Genomic DNA, 18,180 nt, shown 5'->3' with positions numbered 1-18,180 from the left:
TTTTGATAATCAAAACATGTTTTATTTTCTGAGACTTGCCTCCCCTGTGATTAGCTCTATGAGGCATTGCCATTTTCCATTGACTTTCATGGAATTGGATGATGTGATAAGTGCCAACATTTTACTTGCTAAGAATCGTTACATCTACCAAATGATATACAAAAGTAGGACACTGGGACTGGGATGTTTTCTTGCTCTTCTATCTGGTCTCATTCGTACATTAGCAATCCAGAAACTTCCTACAATCCAAAACAAGAATATAATAAAGGTTTTTGAAAAGTTAGTAGATATAATAATTTTGGACTTGTGTTTGTTGACACAAATGAAATGATCCATATGTTTAAGAGTACAACTGGTTTATTAGTGTACTTGACCCAAGTGAAGTCCTTAAGTTTGGGCTAGATCCATCAGGAGTGTTACCGGCCCAATTAAAATTTAGCCAGAATTCCCACAAGGCCTAGGTGTTATAGCAAAAGGACATCCAAGTCCCAAGATTCCAAGCTGCTCCTCTCCTCTATAGTCTAGAGTCAGTCTTACACTGTTATCTCTTTTCATTTTCATTCATTCTGTGTATCTCAATTCTCTGAAATAACACAAACCCTCTTCAAAGCCCTAGAATTTTGAGATATCCAATCCGACACCTCTTTCTTTTTCTGCAAAAACCCTAGGGTTTCTTGTTGAAACCTCCCATGGATTTCGACGCTTACGACTACTTGGAGAAGACGGTGGTGGAGGAGAAAGAGGACCGAGACTCCAAGAAGAGCAAAAGTAAGAGCAAGGAGAGCAGTGAGAGGAGTTACAGGAAGAGAGAGGTTGATCAGGAAGAACCTGCTCTTCCTGACGGAGATGACCGCCGGAGCAAGCGCTCCAGAGCTACCGCCGATGAAGAGAATGGAAGCGGTAAGAAAGAAAAAGATCGTGACCGAGAACGAGAACGAGAACGGTCTGGTCATCGCGAGAAGGATCGGCACCATAGAGATTCGGATAGAGAAAAGGATCGCGAGCGAGAGAGGAGTAGTAGAGAGAAAGAGAAGGAGAAGGAGAAGGAGAAAGACAAAGAGAGAGAGAAGGAGAGGAGGGAGAGAGATAAGGAGAAAGAGAGGGAGAGAGAGAGGAAAGAGAGGGATCATAGAAAGGAGAAAGAAGAGAAAGAAAGGTCTCGGAGAAGCCGGAGCCGGTCGGAACGGGACAGGGACCGGGACCGCGATAGAGAGAGAGAAAGAGAAAGAGAAAGAGACTTAGAGATAAGAGACACTAGGTAATTTTCTGTTTCTGATTTACAGGTTTAATTCTCTGTTTATGGTTTCTGCAACTAATTGGTTACTTTATCTTTGCTTTTTTTTATCCATTTCATTAATTTATTTTCAAATGTTCATAGCTGCATTGTGCAATACATTAGAGAATGACAAAGACTGTTTCGCAGTAGTTTAGAGTATGACTAAAATTCACCATTTCTTATTAGAATTAGTTTATCATAGTAATAGAGAAAGTGCCTTAATTCTTAAAAAGTTAAACTACTAACTTGTTGGACCTGAGCTATAGCATCGACTACGCATGAGATAGTTTGGTTACTTCAAATCATGAAAGATCTGAATGTAAACACTAATTAAACACACCAAATTTTAGCCATTCAATTCGACAAATAAAACCAACAAGGAATTATAAAGACCCTCTAAATTTTAGGCACAAGTCAGATAGCTGATATCTTCACTAAAGAATCATCTGATAGATTACTACTGATACATCATACATCAGAGTAATAATTTTACTTACAATCTCATGCACTGAAAGTCTCTCTGTGCAAGAAATCATCAATGCCATTAGATTCACACTGGGACTTCTAATTTTGTAAAGACTTGTAGAGAAGATGGGGCTCTTAAACATATACCAGACGGTCCAGACCTCATTTCAATCTGAATCACTTCAAGATAGCAAGCAATTAATTAGTTTATTTAATCATGTTAATTATGTAAAGTCCAGTCCTGATTCCCAATTGTGAGGGTTATTAGAAAAAAAAATGTTAATTGATTAAATTCACCATTTCCTATTAACTTAAGCTTTTAGGACATTCAATATTCACTACCATTTCACCATATTCTGTAACTTGTATATGTGGAGTGTTTACGTGTGTGGATAATATGCCTCACCTAAAATAATCATTAATTTAATAAAATTTTATTGGCGATTGTGTATGATATGGTGATATATATATATGGTAAGAGGTTGTTTTAAGAAATTGAGAAAAGTCTTCATCCTTAAACTTGTGAGTTCTTTTCAGAATTTCATATTAGGTGTTTGTAAATTTGATTCTTTGGATTTTCCCCATGCATGCTGAACTGCTTTAAGCATAGCTGACAGCCTGGTAACTGTTATTAGCATCTGGATATTATAATTAGGAAGGCGTGTCAGCCTATTATGTTACTAGTGAAAAGGGCTTTGTCGCGTTGGGCTGGCTTGGTTTAGAGTGATGTTGGTGATTTTATTTATCATAATTGGAGGGTAAATTGATTATTTAAGATTTTCCCTTATAGAAGAACAAGATTGATATTTTAATTGTCCATGTAGTCACATGATAGTCACGTGATCTATATTTGTTATCTCAATTGGTGGGTCACTAGTAGAAGGGGCATTTTGAAACAAGACATTCATTCATGGGCATTGAAATTTGAGGAAGGTGGAGTATAGACGAAAGAAATGCATTTACTTGCAATCTAACAACATGCAGGTGGGAAGTTTTGTATGAATGTTTTAGAATTGTTCTTGTATTGATATACTTAATTGATAGGGACATTGAGATAGGATTAGTTATTTGACTGACATGATGACATAAACAAAAGCCTAGAAAAATCTGTGTGATCCCTGTGGGTTCAGAAACTCTCACTAGCATGTGTATTGATACAAGGAGCAAATTAATTAGTTTGGTCTTATGCATCCTTTAATCTATGAACTTGTTTGATATTTTGTAAATTTTTTTTATTTTTTTTTAATAATTATAATAATGTATTTTCCCGCTATAATTTTATTTCAACATTGTCATGTTAATTATTTTGAAACTCCTGTTGGAGAATAGGAGATTTAAAGATAAGAAAGAAGTGGTGGAGCCGGAAGCAGACCCAGAAAGGGATCAGAGAACTGTTTTTGCATACCAGGTAGAGCCTTGCTCCCATTACTTTATGTTCTTGAAGTGCTATAAGGAATAATATTTATTAATATCTTTTGTTTGCATGTGTTTATTGATTACTTTGATCTGATGATGTGAATTTGGTGTTGACAGATGCCTCTCAAGGCAAACGAGAGGGACGTATATGAATTCTTCTCAAAAGCGGGCAAGGTCAGTGGGGTTTATTTTTGATAAACTACGGATCATTAGCATAGTTGGATTTCTTTTACAATATATTGTATTTAATCTCAATAGTGGTATTATCCTTTTGTGAAGCTTTAATGACTTTCAGCTTTGTTCATTTCTTCTTACATGTGTAAGAATATTAAATATTTGCAATTTTTTTGCATGAGACATTGCTTCAAACGTTATGAATGCATGTTATTTAAAAAAATTTGGTTCCTATTGCAGTATATCCTCCCATGCCTTCAGTAAGAGGTAGTATATTGACTCTTGTGTTTCAACATTCTGTATATGTGGGGTGAGTGAAAACGTACATATGAGTTATGCGATGATCTTGTGAACACCCTGACATAGGTGTTTCTATATGCAGTGTGATTGTCTAGTTTCTCCTTTATACATTATCCTTTCAAGTGAGATTGTGGTCCTATTTGGTAAAACTTTTTTTTTTTTTTTTTTTTTTTCATTTTTAGGTGAGGGATGTCCGACTAATCATGGACAGGAATTCAAGAAGATCTAAAGGAGTTGGGTATGTCCCTTTTGTTGGACAATGTTATACTTTTATGCATGTAATCTCCTAAAATAATTATTAGGATATCACTTTTCAAGAATCAAGTTTAACTGTATTCTTAAATGGACTAGCATTGCGATAATGATGAGGGATGATGGGAATACCTTGCACTCATGTTTAATCAATTCATGCTGCGTACTCAAGGTAGATGACATAACCTGAGTTTTTTTTTGAACTTTTTTGGGTACGTCTGTAATTTTCTTCAGCTACATTTTCTTGTTATTAGTAAGGATGTCCCCTTGCATCTTCCATTTATAGCCTTCCGATTATAGATTGAAAGAATTTCCTTAATTTGGGTGGAGTTTACTTTTGGTAACAACTTTAGATAATGATAATTGCCCATCATTCCTTGTCCATTTTTTCTTGGTTCACAATTTTTTATTTATTTTAAATCTGGTAGTTCTTAGGATTTACTTGATAGCTGAGTCTCTTATTAGTGGTATGTAAAGTTTAAGTAAATTATCCCATACATCATTTATTCTAGATTTGCAATGCCCACATCTACTTTGACATCGCTTGAACAAGAAGATGATCTTCCAGTCACTTCTTCCTCCTGTTTTGATATGGTTTTTGTTCCACCTCTTTGAGTATATTTCTCTCTTGTTTGTCCTTGTTACTGTGTCATTTAATATATGTTGTAGTTTTGTATTTTTCTGTTTTGAGCTAACATTTTCTTTTACATGAGTCCATCAGATTCATCAAAAGAAACTCAGCTTGAGCTCTCTGCACTAGAGTTTTTGTTTCCCTACATCTCTTTGCTATATGCTTTGTAAGTTTTGGTTGCAAGTCCTTTAGTCTCATATACTATGAAAATTAAATCGTAAGCCTTGGTGGAATTGCAGGTATATAGAATTTTATGATGCAATGTCTGTGCCAATGGCAATTGCTCTCTCTGGAAACCTACTTCTTGGACAGCCTGTTATGGTTAAACCTTCTGAGGCTGAAAAGAACCTAGTTCAATCTAATGCTTCTACTGGGGGCTCAAGTGGTCTTGCAGGTCCATATGGAGCAGTTGATAGAAAACTGTATGTGGGCAACTTGCACTTTAACATGACTGAAAGCCAACTTAGAGCGGTACTGCAATTGCATACTTAATTTGGTTTATCATTGGCATTGTTTGTTTTTTTAATTTTTAAAATTTTTTTAATTGAAGTGATAATTATAAATTTTCATCTATGCAATTCTTGAAATCATTCTGTTACTCAGATTTTTGAGCCATTTGGTCCTGTGGAGCTTGTTCAACTGCCCCTTGATCTTGAGACAGGACACTGCAAGGGTTTTGGGTTTGTTCAAGTCAGTACAAATTCTAGTTTTGTAAAAGATTGATTTTAATTGATAAGGTGGTTACAAGTAGTTGTTTGATCTTCGTGCTTTTGCAGTTTGCCAAACTTGAAGATGCAAAGGCAGCCCAATCTTTGAATGGAAAAGTGGAAATTGCTGGTCGAACTATCAAGGTAGGTTTCTCTTTATGAAACTTTAACTTGGATGTTACAAGTGTCTAGAGCCCTCTTGATCATTCTACATCGATATTGCTGTTATTTATCTGTGTTTGTACTTTTGTGGCCATCATTACTTATTTTTGCAGTTCTGTGTGAATATCTTCTTGACTAATCCTGTGCCTGTATACATAGGTTTCATCAGTTACAGAGCATGTTGGAACACAAGATACTGGAGCAAAATCAGCAGACTTTGATGATGATGATGGGGGTGGTTTGGTGAGTTAAATTTTGTTATCATATATAGGGAGTTTAGCTTTAGCATAAAGATGGGTGATCTATGTGGTTCAGTTTATTAGATTATGTTGATACTCATTTACCATAGGTAGAGTGCTGCATAATGCAATTAGGAGCATGGTTAATTTAAGATTATTTTCAATGTAGTTAGGCTGTTAGGGGGCTTGTCTCTTGGCAACACTTTTGTGCATAGCCATAGTGATTGATTTTTTATAAGAGCAGTTTAGTTGAAGAATTTAGCTCGCTAATAATTATGTTATGGATGCATTGAAGTTTGACTATGGCGTTGTTATATACAAAATAGATATTTGTTTCAAAGTATATAAATTAAACTTAGAAAGCCAAGGTCCTGTGTAGCATCACCAACTTGTGGCCTTTTTTTTGGTACTAAAGCCTTATGGTCAAATTTTTACAGTATGAGCTATTCACTGATATAATTCTCTTTCCATGTAGTCTCTCAATGCTCAATCAAGAGCACTACTTATGCAGAAGCTGGATCGCTCTGGCATTGCTACAAGGTTTGTCTGTTAGCTATCATTGCATCATGTCATGATATGCAAGTACTAAGCTTAATTCTAATAATTTTGATAGTATTGCGGAGTCTCTTGGAGCTCCTGTGGTGAATGGGCCAGCTCCAAATGCACAAGCCATGGGCTTGCCTATCAATGGGCAAGCCGCAGTTTCTGTGCCAGCACTTCCAGCACAAGCTATCCTTACTCCAGCTGCAGAACCCGTTGGAACCCCCACTGAATGCTTACTGTTGAAGAATATGTTTGATCCAGCAACTGAGGTCTGTGATTTTCTTGTATACTAATATACCTGTTGCATCCTTCATACCTAATGTTTTATATTTTTATGCAGACGGATCCAGACTTTGATATGGACATTAAAGATGATGTGGAAGAAGAATGTTCTAAATATGGCCGAGTGAAACATATTTATGTAGATAGGTGAGTGTATCAGCTGTATCACATTTCATTGTACCCCAGGTTGATATATATATATATATATAGCGTATGATTATTTTAGTGAACCTGTTATTGGATTACAAGATTTTTGCATATCTATTATGCTTGTGAAATATCAAGATGATTTGGAGATCAGAACTATTTCAATAAAAAATGTTCAAAATTATGAGTTAATATTTATAAATGTGCTCTATTTTGGATAGTAAATGATATCCTATTGAATCCAATTCATGTTATAGTTATATGTGTATGTATGATGTATTTAAACTTAGATTTTTGGCATGCAGAAATAGTGCTGGTTGTGTGTATTTGCGGTTTGAAACTGTAGATGGTGCAATGGGTGCTCAACGTGCAATGCATATGAGGTGGTTTGCCTGTAGGTCGATTTCTGCCTTGTACATGGTAATGTCTTGCTGCCTGTATTTCTTGTGTTCAACTAGTTGCATCCATTCAGAATTTAAAAGAATATTTCATTTTTGCAGCAACCCCATGTGTATGAAGCCAAGTTTAATGGTGGAGCTTGAAGAAATGCTTGCATGCAGGATTACTGAAAAGAAACTTTTTTGACGGGTGCTTTTGGATATGTTAAAGTTGGAAGATAAACAATCCTCTTCTGTTCTCTTTCCCCCTTTTCCCTGGGTTTCAAGATAATTCATTTTTGTTCATACACAATGCATCCTATGTATGATAACAGTGATAGCTCTGTCCAGCAATGGATTGCGGTAATCTGTTTTACGACTAAGCATTTTGTTGTAATTTTAAACTTTAGATATCTTGCCATTGTTTTTCATTTCCGGCTCTTAAGTGCTTGTGTTGGTTTTTATGCATTTGTATTGCTTTCTCAAAGTTCTAACACTGTTTGGGAGTTCACAACAGAATGAAATGAATTAGAGTGGATAGGTTATAAATGAATGGAATGTGGAGGACTATATTATTATTTTTTTGTTTAGTGTGTTTTGGAGTTACATAAGAGAAGGAATGGAAAGAAGAGATATATAATTTTATCGTTATATTCTATGCATTTTGTTTGTTTTTTTTTTATATAAATTTGGGATTTTAGTATTATATCATCATTTCATTGAAGCAGTAGGTGTTTCTTTCATTTTTTGGTGGGAATGGAATGAAGTATGATTTATTTCCTTCTTTGCCGTTCAGTTTAAAAAGAATTAAAAAAAAAAAAATATCTTACGAATATGGGAGTGGTGGTTCCAACTTTTCTCCCTACAATTTCCTTCCAAATGAGTCATTAAGGTCTAACCAATCCAAATGAGTCATTAAGGTCCGTTTGGTTGGACTAGAAAATATTGTTTGGTTGGAGTTAGAAAAGCGAGAGGGTGAAAAATTTTTTGTTTGGTTGAAGAGAAAAGTGGAAGGATAAAAAATATAGTTTATATAAATGGGTAAACTACGTATTTGATCCCTATCTTATGCACTATATTTTAATTTGATTCCCAACTTTTTAATTATGTCAATTTGGTTCTTAACTTTTTAGTATCATGTCAATTTAATTATTGTCATTATTTTTTGGATGAAAATTGATGACATGTCTAATGACCAAAACAAAAAAAATTAGCTTATGTTGATGTGATAATAAACTTAAATTTTATTTTGATTGTTTGTCATGTCAGCAATTTTCATCTAAGATAGGTACTAAATATGTAGTTTACCCTATATAAATTGACTATTATGTCTTTGTTATATACCAGGTACAAAATAGATTTATTTATACTTATTAAATAATATAAAAATTAACATATCATACACATATATTTATATTATTTTTCCTTATTATTATATAGAATATAAATTTTCTGGGCAACAAATACTGTATGATGTGTTAATTTTGCTGGGAAGAAAAACGTGGGCAACAAAAACGATAATATAAGTACAACAAATTAATTTTAACTTCCTATAAAAAAAAATTTAACTAGGCAGAAAAGATCTAGTTAAAATCGTGGGCAACATCGTCAAAAACGTGGGCAAATTAATATAAGTTCAGCAAAAAGATTTTAGCTGGGTAGTTTTTCTTCACAGCTGGGCAACAAATTTACACAGACAAGAAAAAAACAAAAAGAACAAATAGCATAGAATAGATTAATAACAAAAGAAGAGAACGAGGACAAGGAAAAAAAGAAAAAAGAGAAGGGTCATACCTGATTTTGGCTGGAGAAGAAAAAAAAAACAGAAAAAAAAAAAAAGATTAAGTTGAGATTATTATTGATAGAGAGATAATAAGAAGGGAAAAAAAAGGGAGAAGTTGAGATTATTACCGTCAAGCCGTGAAGAGGCCAAAGTTTGAAGATTGATGATGAGAGCTTGGGAAAGTGGGAATTAGGTGAGAGCAAAAAATGAGGGCCAGTTTTGTCTTTTTTTCTCAATAAGTGTTTTCACGCTTGTTTTCTCTTCATTTCGGAGAAACAAGTTTTGTCTGGTCCCAGGTGAAAAATACCTGACCCCACCCAAAAAATTTCTTCCCCCCAATCCTTACCAAACAACACACAAACTTATTTTCTCTTTATTATTTTCTATCCACTCTATTCCAACCCCAACCAAACAAACCCTAAATTTCTTGCTCTAAAAGCTCACATATCAAGGGTTCAAGGCCATTGGTAGACTTTGTTTATGCATAAATATTAATGCACAAAGGCACTATGTATGAAATTTGTATTTTGAAGCTTGTATAGGTCTATAAAATGAGAGACAGCGACGGTTACCATTGACAACAAAACAAATGCACAATACCATGTGAGAGGGTAATTCAAAACACCTTTCTTAATATCCCTTCTATGATGTAGAAAATGAGTTAAGTCGGAGACGCCAGTTTTCACGACAATTGAGCTGGTAGGTTTTTTCTTCTTTTTTTTTATTTTTTTATTTTTTTTTTATTTTTTCACCACTGACATCACTCATTAATTTGCCATTCACAACTTATCATCTTGACAATTATGAAATTAGCGACTCTAGACTTATATCAGGCGCAGAGTTCGAAAGGCAATTGATAGTGATTATTGAACTCTCCATAACTTTTCTATTAGCAGTTAGGCAATCATGTATTTCGGTCATCAAAGAAGAACTAGATTGAGAGGACATTGCAGCAACTGCAAACTTATTCCCATATATCCTTGATAAAAACACCAAACCCTGTCCATTTTCTGTCATCTTTTTCATGCTACTTCAAACAAGGCAAAAAGCATCAATTGGCGGTCTGCTCCCTACCTCTAAAGACAACTCTGCATAGAAGTCGATAAAAACTCATATGACTGTGATAAGAAAAACAACTTAAATTCAAAGAAAATGAATGAATTCATAAATGTTGCTTTTTCTTCCCCTTACATGTGGGAGGGGAGATTCAAACCCAGGTTTTCTTCCATGAGAAAACCAGACAATGCCACTGAGCCACATGACTTTTAACTCTATAAATGATTTTCTGATTGATGTTCTTAATACCATGCATGAATTTATCTTCCATCAGGAAAAAACCCATTTCAGTTGTAACTCATTGGCTCATGGAAGGACCGGTGGCAACTGAAGGTAGAGAGAACTTATCTTGGGAGATAATCAGGCTTGGCTTGGCAGGATTCACGTATAACTTGGTCAAAACTGACCTGGGAAAGAGAGAACACTTTTTCCATCAACGCAATCATGCATGGGAATACATATCTCGGATAGTTTCTTCTTTTTCCCGTACAAACTGCATAAATTGCAGTTCAAAACGATGCAGCATAACTTAAAATTTGTATCTGTACCCAATTTGCCAGGAACACATTGAAAGTCCCAAGTTAGATGGAAGGTGATGGCTCAAAAGTCATAATTTTACTATAAGTTGTAGACATTCCTTCCACTTTAACATTAGTTAAAAAGGGGTTAAAAGGACAAAAAGAGACAACATTGGAAAAAGGTTTGGCACCCAATATAATGAAATATTGTTCCAAACCAAAGCTGCACTTATCTTTGAGTTCCCCACAAATGTAGAGGAAGTAATCTCTCCCCAACTACGCTGGCCAAAGTGTAAAAAAAATTCTCCCCAACCCCAACAACAAACCCAGAAATGAATACACAAATGAAGAACAGAAAACGATTAAAGCTAGATAAATTTAGAAAGGACAAACATCATCCCAACATTTGTCAGAGGTTGAATAGCAGATGCAAATTAAAAGAAAAGAGAACAATAAAACCTGCTATTGTACACATCTGTCCTTAAATGAAGCTCCACTGCCTCATGCAGTATATCTAAAGGGACTGCAATTGGGAGAAGGAGATTCGGACAATTGATCCATCAATGGAAGTTGCATGCTTGCAGACAAGTGCCTCAGTAGCTTGCTCTTCAGTCTCAAACAGGACTAAGGCTTGCTTCTTCCCATTTGCCTCAAAGAGTTTGGTGCCTACAACAGTCCCATGCTCCTCCAGCTCCAGCTGGGCCACTATTTCTTCCTCTGTAATTTCCTGAGGGAGGGTGGACAAGTGGATCATCTTCGTTGGTGAACAGCAATAACGGTAGTTTTTCTGAGCATTACGGTTAAAGCGGTTAAGGTTTGAATTTGAGTAATCATGTGTGTCCTGGCCTGGCGTTATGTTCGGATACTTGGAGTAGTTTACTTCCAGACGTTTCCCAAATAGCAGTGCTCCCTATATCGAAATAGAAAGCATTAATTAAATGCCTGCTTACTAAAAACTTGAACCATTCAAATCTCGGGAGTTGTAATGTTTAAAAAGAATATCCAATGATGGGAATGAGGCCACATATCCACTTTTGTTGGCAACCAATATGAAGAAAGAAAAATGAAATGATGTCATGACATGAATTCTCTTACAAAACCTTTATCCCCTATGATAAAATGTCAATAACTTTAAGAAAGCTCTCTGAAAAAATAATAATTGGAATGCATAGAAGAACACAAGAATAATCGCCTGATGGTTAATGCTAGGTCATAGTTGGAGAAGGCACAGTGAACCAGACCCCTTAAATATCCACAGAGAAAAATTTCTCAATTGGGATATAGATAATCATTTCTCAACCTAAAGAAGAAGTTGATAAGATGATAATTAAAATAAATGGTGTGAGGTGTAGCTTAAATTTTCTTTTTATTGAAATAAACAATATTGTATGAACTACAACTTTAGTAAATCAATGCTATATGGAAAACCACTAGTTTTGATTTGTTTCTTGATAATTCGATATTTGAGGGAAGGCGGATTTGAACCTTGGATGTTTCTTTGGGAAACACTAGGAAGTACCAATTGAGCTACATGGCTCTTGGCAGTTTTGTTTTGATTTCTTTCTAATTATAATTCTAATTTGGATTATGATGAAGATATGGGAAAAAGAAATCAAACCTTCAAGAAGTTTACAGCAAACTCGGCCTGGAATCCATCTCCCATTTGAATGAGGGCATGGTCCGGTTTACTACGGAGAAGCTTGATCCTCACAATGTTCCCATAGAGGGAAAATAGATTGAATAACTTGTCCTCATCAATTTTCTGTACAAGGAAAGTTTCATAAAACATTAATGAACTTTAAATAGAGGAAATGGCTGTGAAAAAAAAGAAAGAAATATCACTTACATCAGGATTTAGATTAGACACCAAGACAGTGCACCTATCATTTGTGCCACTTATACCAGGAGGTAGGCGCCCACCAAAGGCAGCTGCGATGGTTGCAGCATCTCCCATCTAAAATGATACAATGAAGAAGGTTTATACATAAAAAAAAAAACTACTAAACAGATAAAACAAAATTACATTTCTAAGGCAATTCTGCAAAACCATTAAGAGTAATAAGCATAGGTATCAGATTAGGTAACTGTGACTCTGAGGTAATGTACAATCTATCCTTCTCAGGTCTATGACATAACTAGGCATTCCCTGTGCCAGACTGGGTCATTCAACCAGTCCCTTTACAAAATTGTCTACAAATTTGAACCATAACTAAAAAAATGATGAATTTTCTGGTTTGTTAACTTCACACACGACTACACGTATCTTTGTGAGACTTATGGAGCTGAGGCCAAGGTCAGTATGCATACTGTGCAAATCTACACAATTAAAAAGCCATCTTTGTGTGTGCGCACGCACACACGCACATCCATACTTGCATGTCTGCCTACTTATTTTCAGCTAAATGTGTGCTTGCTTAATAATGAAATTAGAAATTCTGAGTCCCCAAGAATTTATAACCAAAAAAAGGAATGAAAAAAATTATCAAGAATGAAGAAAGATCTAAACATAATATTTTGATTACTAAGTTACACACACTAACCCAAAACCTCACCCATTCCATTACTGGGGAAGGAGTAAGTGCCATTTTAATTTTGAGCTAGAGCTCATTAGCAAGAGCTAAATATAACATTTGGAATGACATTTTACAATTGTGTTATGTTTGTGACTTTTTACCATGACTAAAAAACTGCAAACTAAATAATTTGTGGGACAGGAAGGTTAGCATTTAAGCATACTAACTATTCATACTCTGAAGCAAAGCCATTAGTTAATAAAACACTCAGATATGAACAAAACAACCTGGTCATGGCTCAGAGTAAAGCTTGAGCAATACGAACCTGTGGATATGCTACTGCAACAGATAAGATACATCACATCTATCAGTAATTGAGTAATAAAATAACATATAGGTGGAAAAAAGAAAAATATGGCTTCATAAAAATGCACCTGCCCTAGCTCCAGGAGGTTGAAGACCATACATGCCCCCCATATCACCATATCCAGACTGTTACAGATAAGCAGTACAAACAAAAACTTCAGAAATACAAAGAGCTGATGTTGTGGACACCCAGAGTGAAAGCGGTGAAGAAAAACTACATGCACTTTTAAGAAAAACAACATCAACAGAAGAACATACTTGTGAGGATCTGCCTTTTTGTTCTGAAGGTAGAGCTGGGTTTGTGAAATCCCTACACAGTGGATAATCAGAATAACGGTAATAATTAACTATGAATTTTTAACCAGAATGAATTGAGGTTGCATATAAAGCAAAATGAAGTTAAGGTGTTTTGCACACACCTGGAGCGCTCATTATTGTAGTTCACTTGTAGCTCAGAAAGGCTGATAAATAAATAAAAAGAAAAAGAAGAACATAAGACTTAATACTTCTCAGATAATCAAACCTGCTGGATCGAAGACTGTTAAAATGATAACACTTACTTTGAAAACTGAATATCTAGCTGGCAACAGCCATCATATATATTTCGTCCCTACAAAGTAGTTGTAAAGTTTTGAAGCTTTAATCAGAACAAACTCTGAAATCAACTTTCAAAGAATCATGCACATGCAAGCACCCATTGACCCACCCACCTGAAGTGCATCTATTGCAGAAAGAGCACTCTGGCGCGACTGATACTGGATAAGGGCTTGAAAACCTACACAATTTGAAGGCCAATGGAGCATATTTAATATGTTTCTGAAATTTTTCTTTACAAGTCCTTGCATAAAGTCACAGACACTCAGGATATGCTTTACTGGCACAATGAACAAGTTAAAATTCCAATACTCTATTACTCCAAAGCAGAAAGAAATATGAAGAAGCTAAAATGAAACTCCTTATCCATAATAAACAGCATATATACTTTTTCAAGTTTAAGGGATAGAGAAAGAGAGAGAGAAGACTTGAAGAAGCTGACCAGCTGACTTCTGAAATGTGACAATCTTCTCCACAAAACCATAAGGAGAAAACACTTGGTGAAGCACTTCCACTGTTATTGGATATTGCATTTGATGAATTGTAACTAAGAGAATTCGATTAGGCTGCACATCCTGAGAGTTCCCAGCAGTATACCAGCAGAAACAGGAGAGAATGTAGAGATAGAGAGAGAGGAGAGAAATAAATAAATAGAGAAATAGAAGATAGAAGAAAAGATTTAAGAGATGTTATAAGTTACTATATTACCTAGTAATTTGGCATTTGCAAATGAAACAAAGAACAATAAAATAAATAAATAAAAAACCTCAATATTAATATTCGTTTTCTTTTTTGATAGATAAATGATCTAAGGGATGACATCCTGGATTTGAACCTAGGTACTGTCCATAGGGGAGAGCCAGACATGCTGCTGAGAAAAGAGACTCTTGTCCCATAAATCTTATAAAAAAAGGAAGAATAAGTCATGTCCTATATTAATTATAGATATAAGTAAGAAATTTTTTAATGAAAATGAACGACTTTGTGAAATAAAGGCACCAAGTAGCCAAAATAATTAAGTCCAATATTAATCTTCGCATATTTATGCTTGTTGAAATATATTGCTGGACAGTTGCCATGCACCTACAGCTAGAAAGGTAAGGATTTTGCTGAAATTTAAGGGTGAACCTATACCTAGAAGGAAGGTTTTTATATTTTCTACTTTCTACTGATGGAAATCAACCAAGACTGGGAGGGTTGGGAAGACAAAATCTCCGTTTGCACAAGAATAATAAGCTCAAGTTTGAAAGTAAAATACATATTGTCCTTGGTTCTGTGAGACTTTGACTGTTTTGAAAGAAGGTTATAATTGAAACATTGTGATTCATTTCTTCTGTGATCATGGCTCTCAAAAATTAAAAGTTATGTTGGTGTAATTGTTCGATCATTTCATTTAACATCCACTTTAGGATATAGATAAACTTTCTAAAGGAACATTATCCACATGTACATGTATCAACACACACACACAAAAAAAAAAAAAAAAAAAAAAAAAAAGAAAAAAAAGAAAAAGAAAAAAACGAAGAAATTGTTCTTGTTGGTTAATAAAATTCTCCCAACCAAAAGAGATAAAGGCATACGAATCTGCGAAATCTCTATTACTAAACAGTTATATTACACAGAAAGCATTCCATGTCCATAACCATGACTTCTATTCATATGTCTCGTAACACTATCACCCTAGTGGAAGGGTATTCAGAGAAACACTATTGGTCTAAGAGCCACATGAACAGAAGGATATTCAATTGGATCACCAACCTGGCTGCGTCCTTGAGTGTTCTGATCCACTGTAGTCAGTTCTTGATGTGAAGAGAACTGAATGTAAACATTTCTCTCCCTAGTATAACAAAACAGCATATACTTAAATTTTCAGCTTAACATTTCAAAAATATACTGAAAAAATATTAATTAAAACATTGACAGTTTTAATCTCTTCACACCACCCAATCATGTGAACTGAAAAAGTGGTTTTGACTAGAGGAGTTTCCCATTGTCAAAGCCATGCATATAAGAAAAACGGAAATTTCATAGAAATCTTATTACCGAACACTAGGCTGAACATTCGTGTAGTATTGCACTACATTGACAGCAGATGCTACATCCTGCATCTGGATAAGAGCCTGCTTCACAATAACAATAAAAACAGAAAAGCACTTAAATAAATTACACCGTTCCATTGCCACAGCCATATACACCAATATGCATGGAAACACTAAAATGTTCAAAAATAGAATGAAGCCTAAAATGGTAACCTGGTTCTTAGCACGTAGCATCACTGATTTAGTGACAACCCCAAATGGCTGAACCAGCTGGAGCAAATCATTCTGGCAAATCCAACAAAGAAATACAAATAAACAAAATTAAAAAATTGCAATGAACAGTATGATACACATTACATAACGCAAAAGCAGAGACAAATTCCTTCTAATGCAAGAGTTACCTCGGTTATTTCATAACCCACATTTCGAATATGAAGAACTTTTGAAGGGTCAGTCATCTTAGACAATTACTGTAAGAAATCATAAAACTTGTTAAATATATAAACTTTTTCAATGCCTGAGAAAAAAAAGAAATGTTCAGCATTAGGTATGTTTGGCTACGAAGAAAACCCAAGAAAAACAAGATAGTGACTATATATCTTTGGACCCAAAATTTAGTTTCTTGGTTGATTTAAAACTTGAAAGCTCGAATTTTTATTCTATATTTTCTCAGCAATCAAACCAATAATTCAATGAAAAAAGAAAAGAAAAGAAATTTAACTGATACAGAATGAAAAGATTGTTAATTTGATATAAAACAAACAAACCCATGAAAGTCTATTCGGAACTGTATTAAAAGAAAGATAATTTTGAAGCTTCAATGGCGTGCTCTAATAACCCTTTTAATTTTGAACAATAACAAGAAAAAAAACAAAAAAAAAAAGAACCTGATTGAAATTAGCTTACAGTGAAACTGGCGGATTTGAGAGCTTTTAGTCTGATCTCTATGAATTTATAGAGTGTTTGTGAGTGTGTGTGTGTGTCTCTCAGTTGGGGCTCAGAGAGAGAGAGAGAGAGAGTTGGAGCCCTAGCGTAGGTAAGGTAAAGGTTAGGACTTTGGAGCTTTTGGTACGAGATAGGTTTTGCCGTTTCGGTCGTTAAGTTTATTTTATTATTTTATGCGTATCCTCGTAAATTCTTCTCTCTTTTTTTTTTTTTTTTTGTTGTGGTTGAGAAATGTCATCATAAATTCTATAACAAATCAATATATATATATATATATATACTCTCTCAAAAAAAATATATATAATTTTTTTTAATAATTTGATAATTAGGATGAGAAGAGGATAAAGGAAAGCAAACAATGTCATTGAGTTATAATATTTTTAACACAATGAGTAGAGGATAAATTTTATTTTTATAAATAAAAGCAAACAATGTAATTTTTTTTTTTTTTGAGAAAGTAAAACAAACAAACAATGTCATTGAGTTATAATTTTTTTAACACAAAAATAAAATAAAAATTACTTTGTATGTTGAACTTGAATATATATATATATAAACTAGTATTATGTCCGTGCGTTGCACGGTTTTAATTATAAACTTTTAGTATAATTTTATTGAGAAATAATAAATTAATAATCACTTGAATATAAATTATATAAATTGCATATAAATTATTGTTCTTAAAAGTATCAAGCAATCACACAACATATTAATATGAAAAAATTCATAAATTTAATAATTAAAAACCTATGGAAACTTAACCAAAGCTATTTCATTTGCCAAAAAAATAAACATAATTCTCTTTTAATCAATATAAGAATACACTAAAAAAAACCGTATATATAGAAAATTTTCAATTGTGAAGATGTTAGATTTCTAATCAATTTAGGAATTATATGAGAAATAGAATTATTAGGAAAAACATATGAATTAAAAAATTATCACAATTAATGTTAAAAAAAAAATGTAAAACTCATCACTTAGGATGTATATTTATCCAAAAAACTTGGAAGTTAGGACTTGGGAGAGTTCTATTAGACATAGAATTTCAAATTATAAGAGAAATTATTAGATGGTTTGGAATTAAAGAAACACCTATCCTATGTGAACTTCTAATCAATTATATATATTGTTAAAATATGTTTCTATCCAAAAAAATAAAAATAAAAATAAAATAGCGTATATTTTTTTCTAAAATTATTTTTTATCTATAATTTTAAATTTAAATAAAATACTAATGGTTACACTATCCTAATCTAACTAAATTAGTTATTTTATCCATTTTTTATTTTTATATTTTTTACATGTCTTATCATTTTAAATCTAAAAAAATTATGCAATATGGATTAGACCTTGTTTTTTAGTGTAGTATTTAAAAAATGAGAAGAATTATAT

The 18,180-nt window shown here is 33.8% G+C and overlaps 2 protein-coding genes across 3 annotated transcripts; one reads left to right on the top strand and one right to left on the bottom strand.

Moving 5' to 3' along the window:
- The first annotated feature begins 499 nt into the window (after positions 1–499).
- LOC112027516 (uncharacterized) lies at positions 500–7,402 on the top strand. The gene is made up of 13 exons (XM_024060177.2): positions 500–1,258; positions 3,071–3,149; positions 3,275–3,331; positions 3,814–3,869; positions 4,754–4,985; positions 5,118–5,204; positions 5,291–5,365; positions 5,543–5,626; positions 6,098–6,162; positions 6,236–6,434; positions 6,506–6,594; positions 6,900–7,014; positions 7,095–7,402. Exons 1-13 carry the CDS (start codon positions 690–692, stop codon positions 7,134–7,136), a joined length of 1,749 nt encoding a protein of 582 aa, XP_023915945.2. The 5' UTR covers positions 500–689; the 3' UTR covers positions 7,137–7,402.
- Positions 7,403–10,673: 3,271 nt separating this feature from the next.
- On the bottom strand, positions 10,674–16,924 carry LOC112027498 (polypyrimidine tract-binding protein homolog 3). Of its 2 annotated transcripts, none has more exons than XM_065770891.1 (15): positions 16,728–16,924; positions 16,242–16,310; positions 16,054–16,125; positions 15,845–15,921; positions 15,560–15,638; positions 14,244–14,376; positions 13,918–13,982; positions 13,768–13,817; positions 13,627–13,668; positions 13,466–13,517; positions 13,276–13,333; positions 13,167–13,180; positions 12,175–12,282; positions 11,947–12,090; positions 10,674–11,238 (listed from the first exon to the last, which is right to left on the bottom strand). In XM_065770891.1, exons 2-15 carry the CDS (start codon positions 16,296–16,298, stop codon positions 10,843–10,845), a joined length of 1,347 nt encoding a protein of 448 aa, XP_065626963.1. In that variant the 5' UTR covers positions 16,299–16,310; positions 16,728–16,924; the 3' UTR covers positions 10,674–10,842. The 2 variants fall into 2 exon arrangements, with proteins under 2 accessions (XP_065626963.1, XP_023915927.1); XM_024060159.2 differs by having other exon boundaries at positions 16,747–16,923.
- Positions 16,925–18,180: the final 1,256 nt, after the last annotated feature.

Source organism: Quercus suber, unplaced genomic scaffold (genome assembly GCF_002906115.3).
Source record: "Quercus suber isolate HL8 unplaced genomic scaffold, Cork oak 2.0 scaffold_37, whole genome shotgun sequence".
NCBI classification, from domain to species: domain Eukaryota; kingdom Viridiplantae; phylum Streptophyta; class Magnoliopsida; order Fagales; family Fagaceae; genus Quercus; species Quercus suber.
This window is presented reverse-complemented; position numbering and strand designations above follow the sequence as displayed.

Bases quoted from the DNA above. Each gene is read 5' to 3' on its own strand.
- LOC112027498 (XM_065770891.1), bottom strand. From the start codon at position 16,298: ATGACTGACCCTTCAAAAGTTCTTCATATTCGAAATGTGGGTTATGAA. The intron at 16,126-16,241 runs GTAACTCTTGCA...TGGATTTGCCAG, and splicing joins TGGGTTATGAAATAACCGAG to AATGATTTGCTCCAGCTGGT. The intron at 14,377-15,559 runs GTTGGTGATCCA...GGGAACTCTCAG, and splicing joins ACACTCAAGGACGCAGCCAG to GATGTGCAGCCTAATCGAAT.
- LOC112027516 (XM_024060177.2), top strand. From the start codon at position 690: ATGGATTTCGACGCTTACGACTACTTGGAGAAGACGGTGGTGGAGGAG. The intron at 6,435-6,505 runs GTCTGTGATTTT...ATTTTTATGCAG, and splicing joins TGTTTGATCCAGCAACTGAG to ACGGATCCAGACTTTGATAT. The intron at 7,015-7,094 runs GTAATGTCTTGC...TCATTTTTGCAG, and splicing joins CGATTTCTGCCTTGTACATG to CAACCCCATGTGTATGAAGC.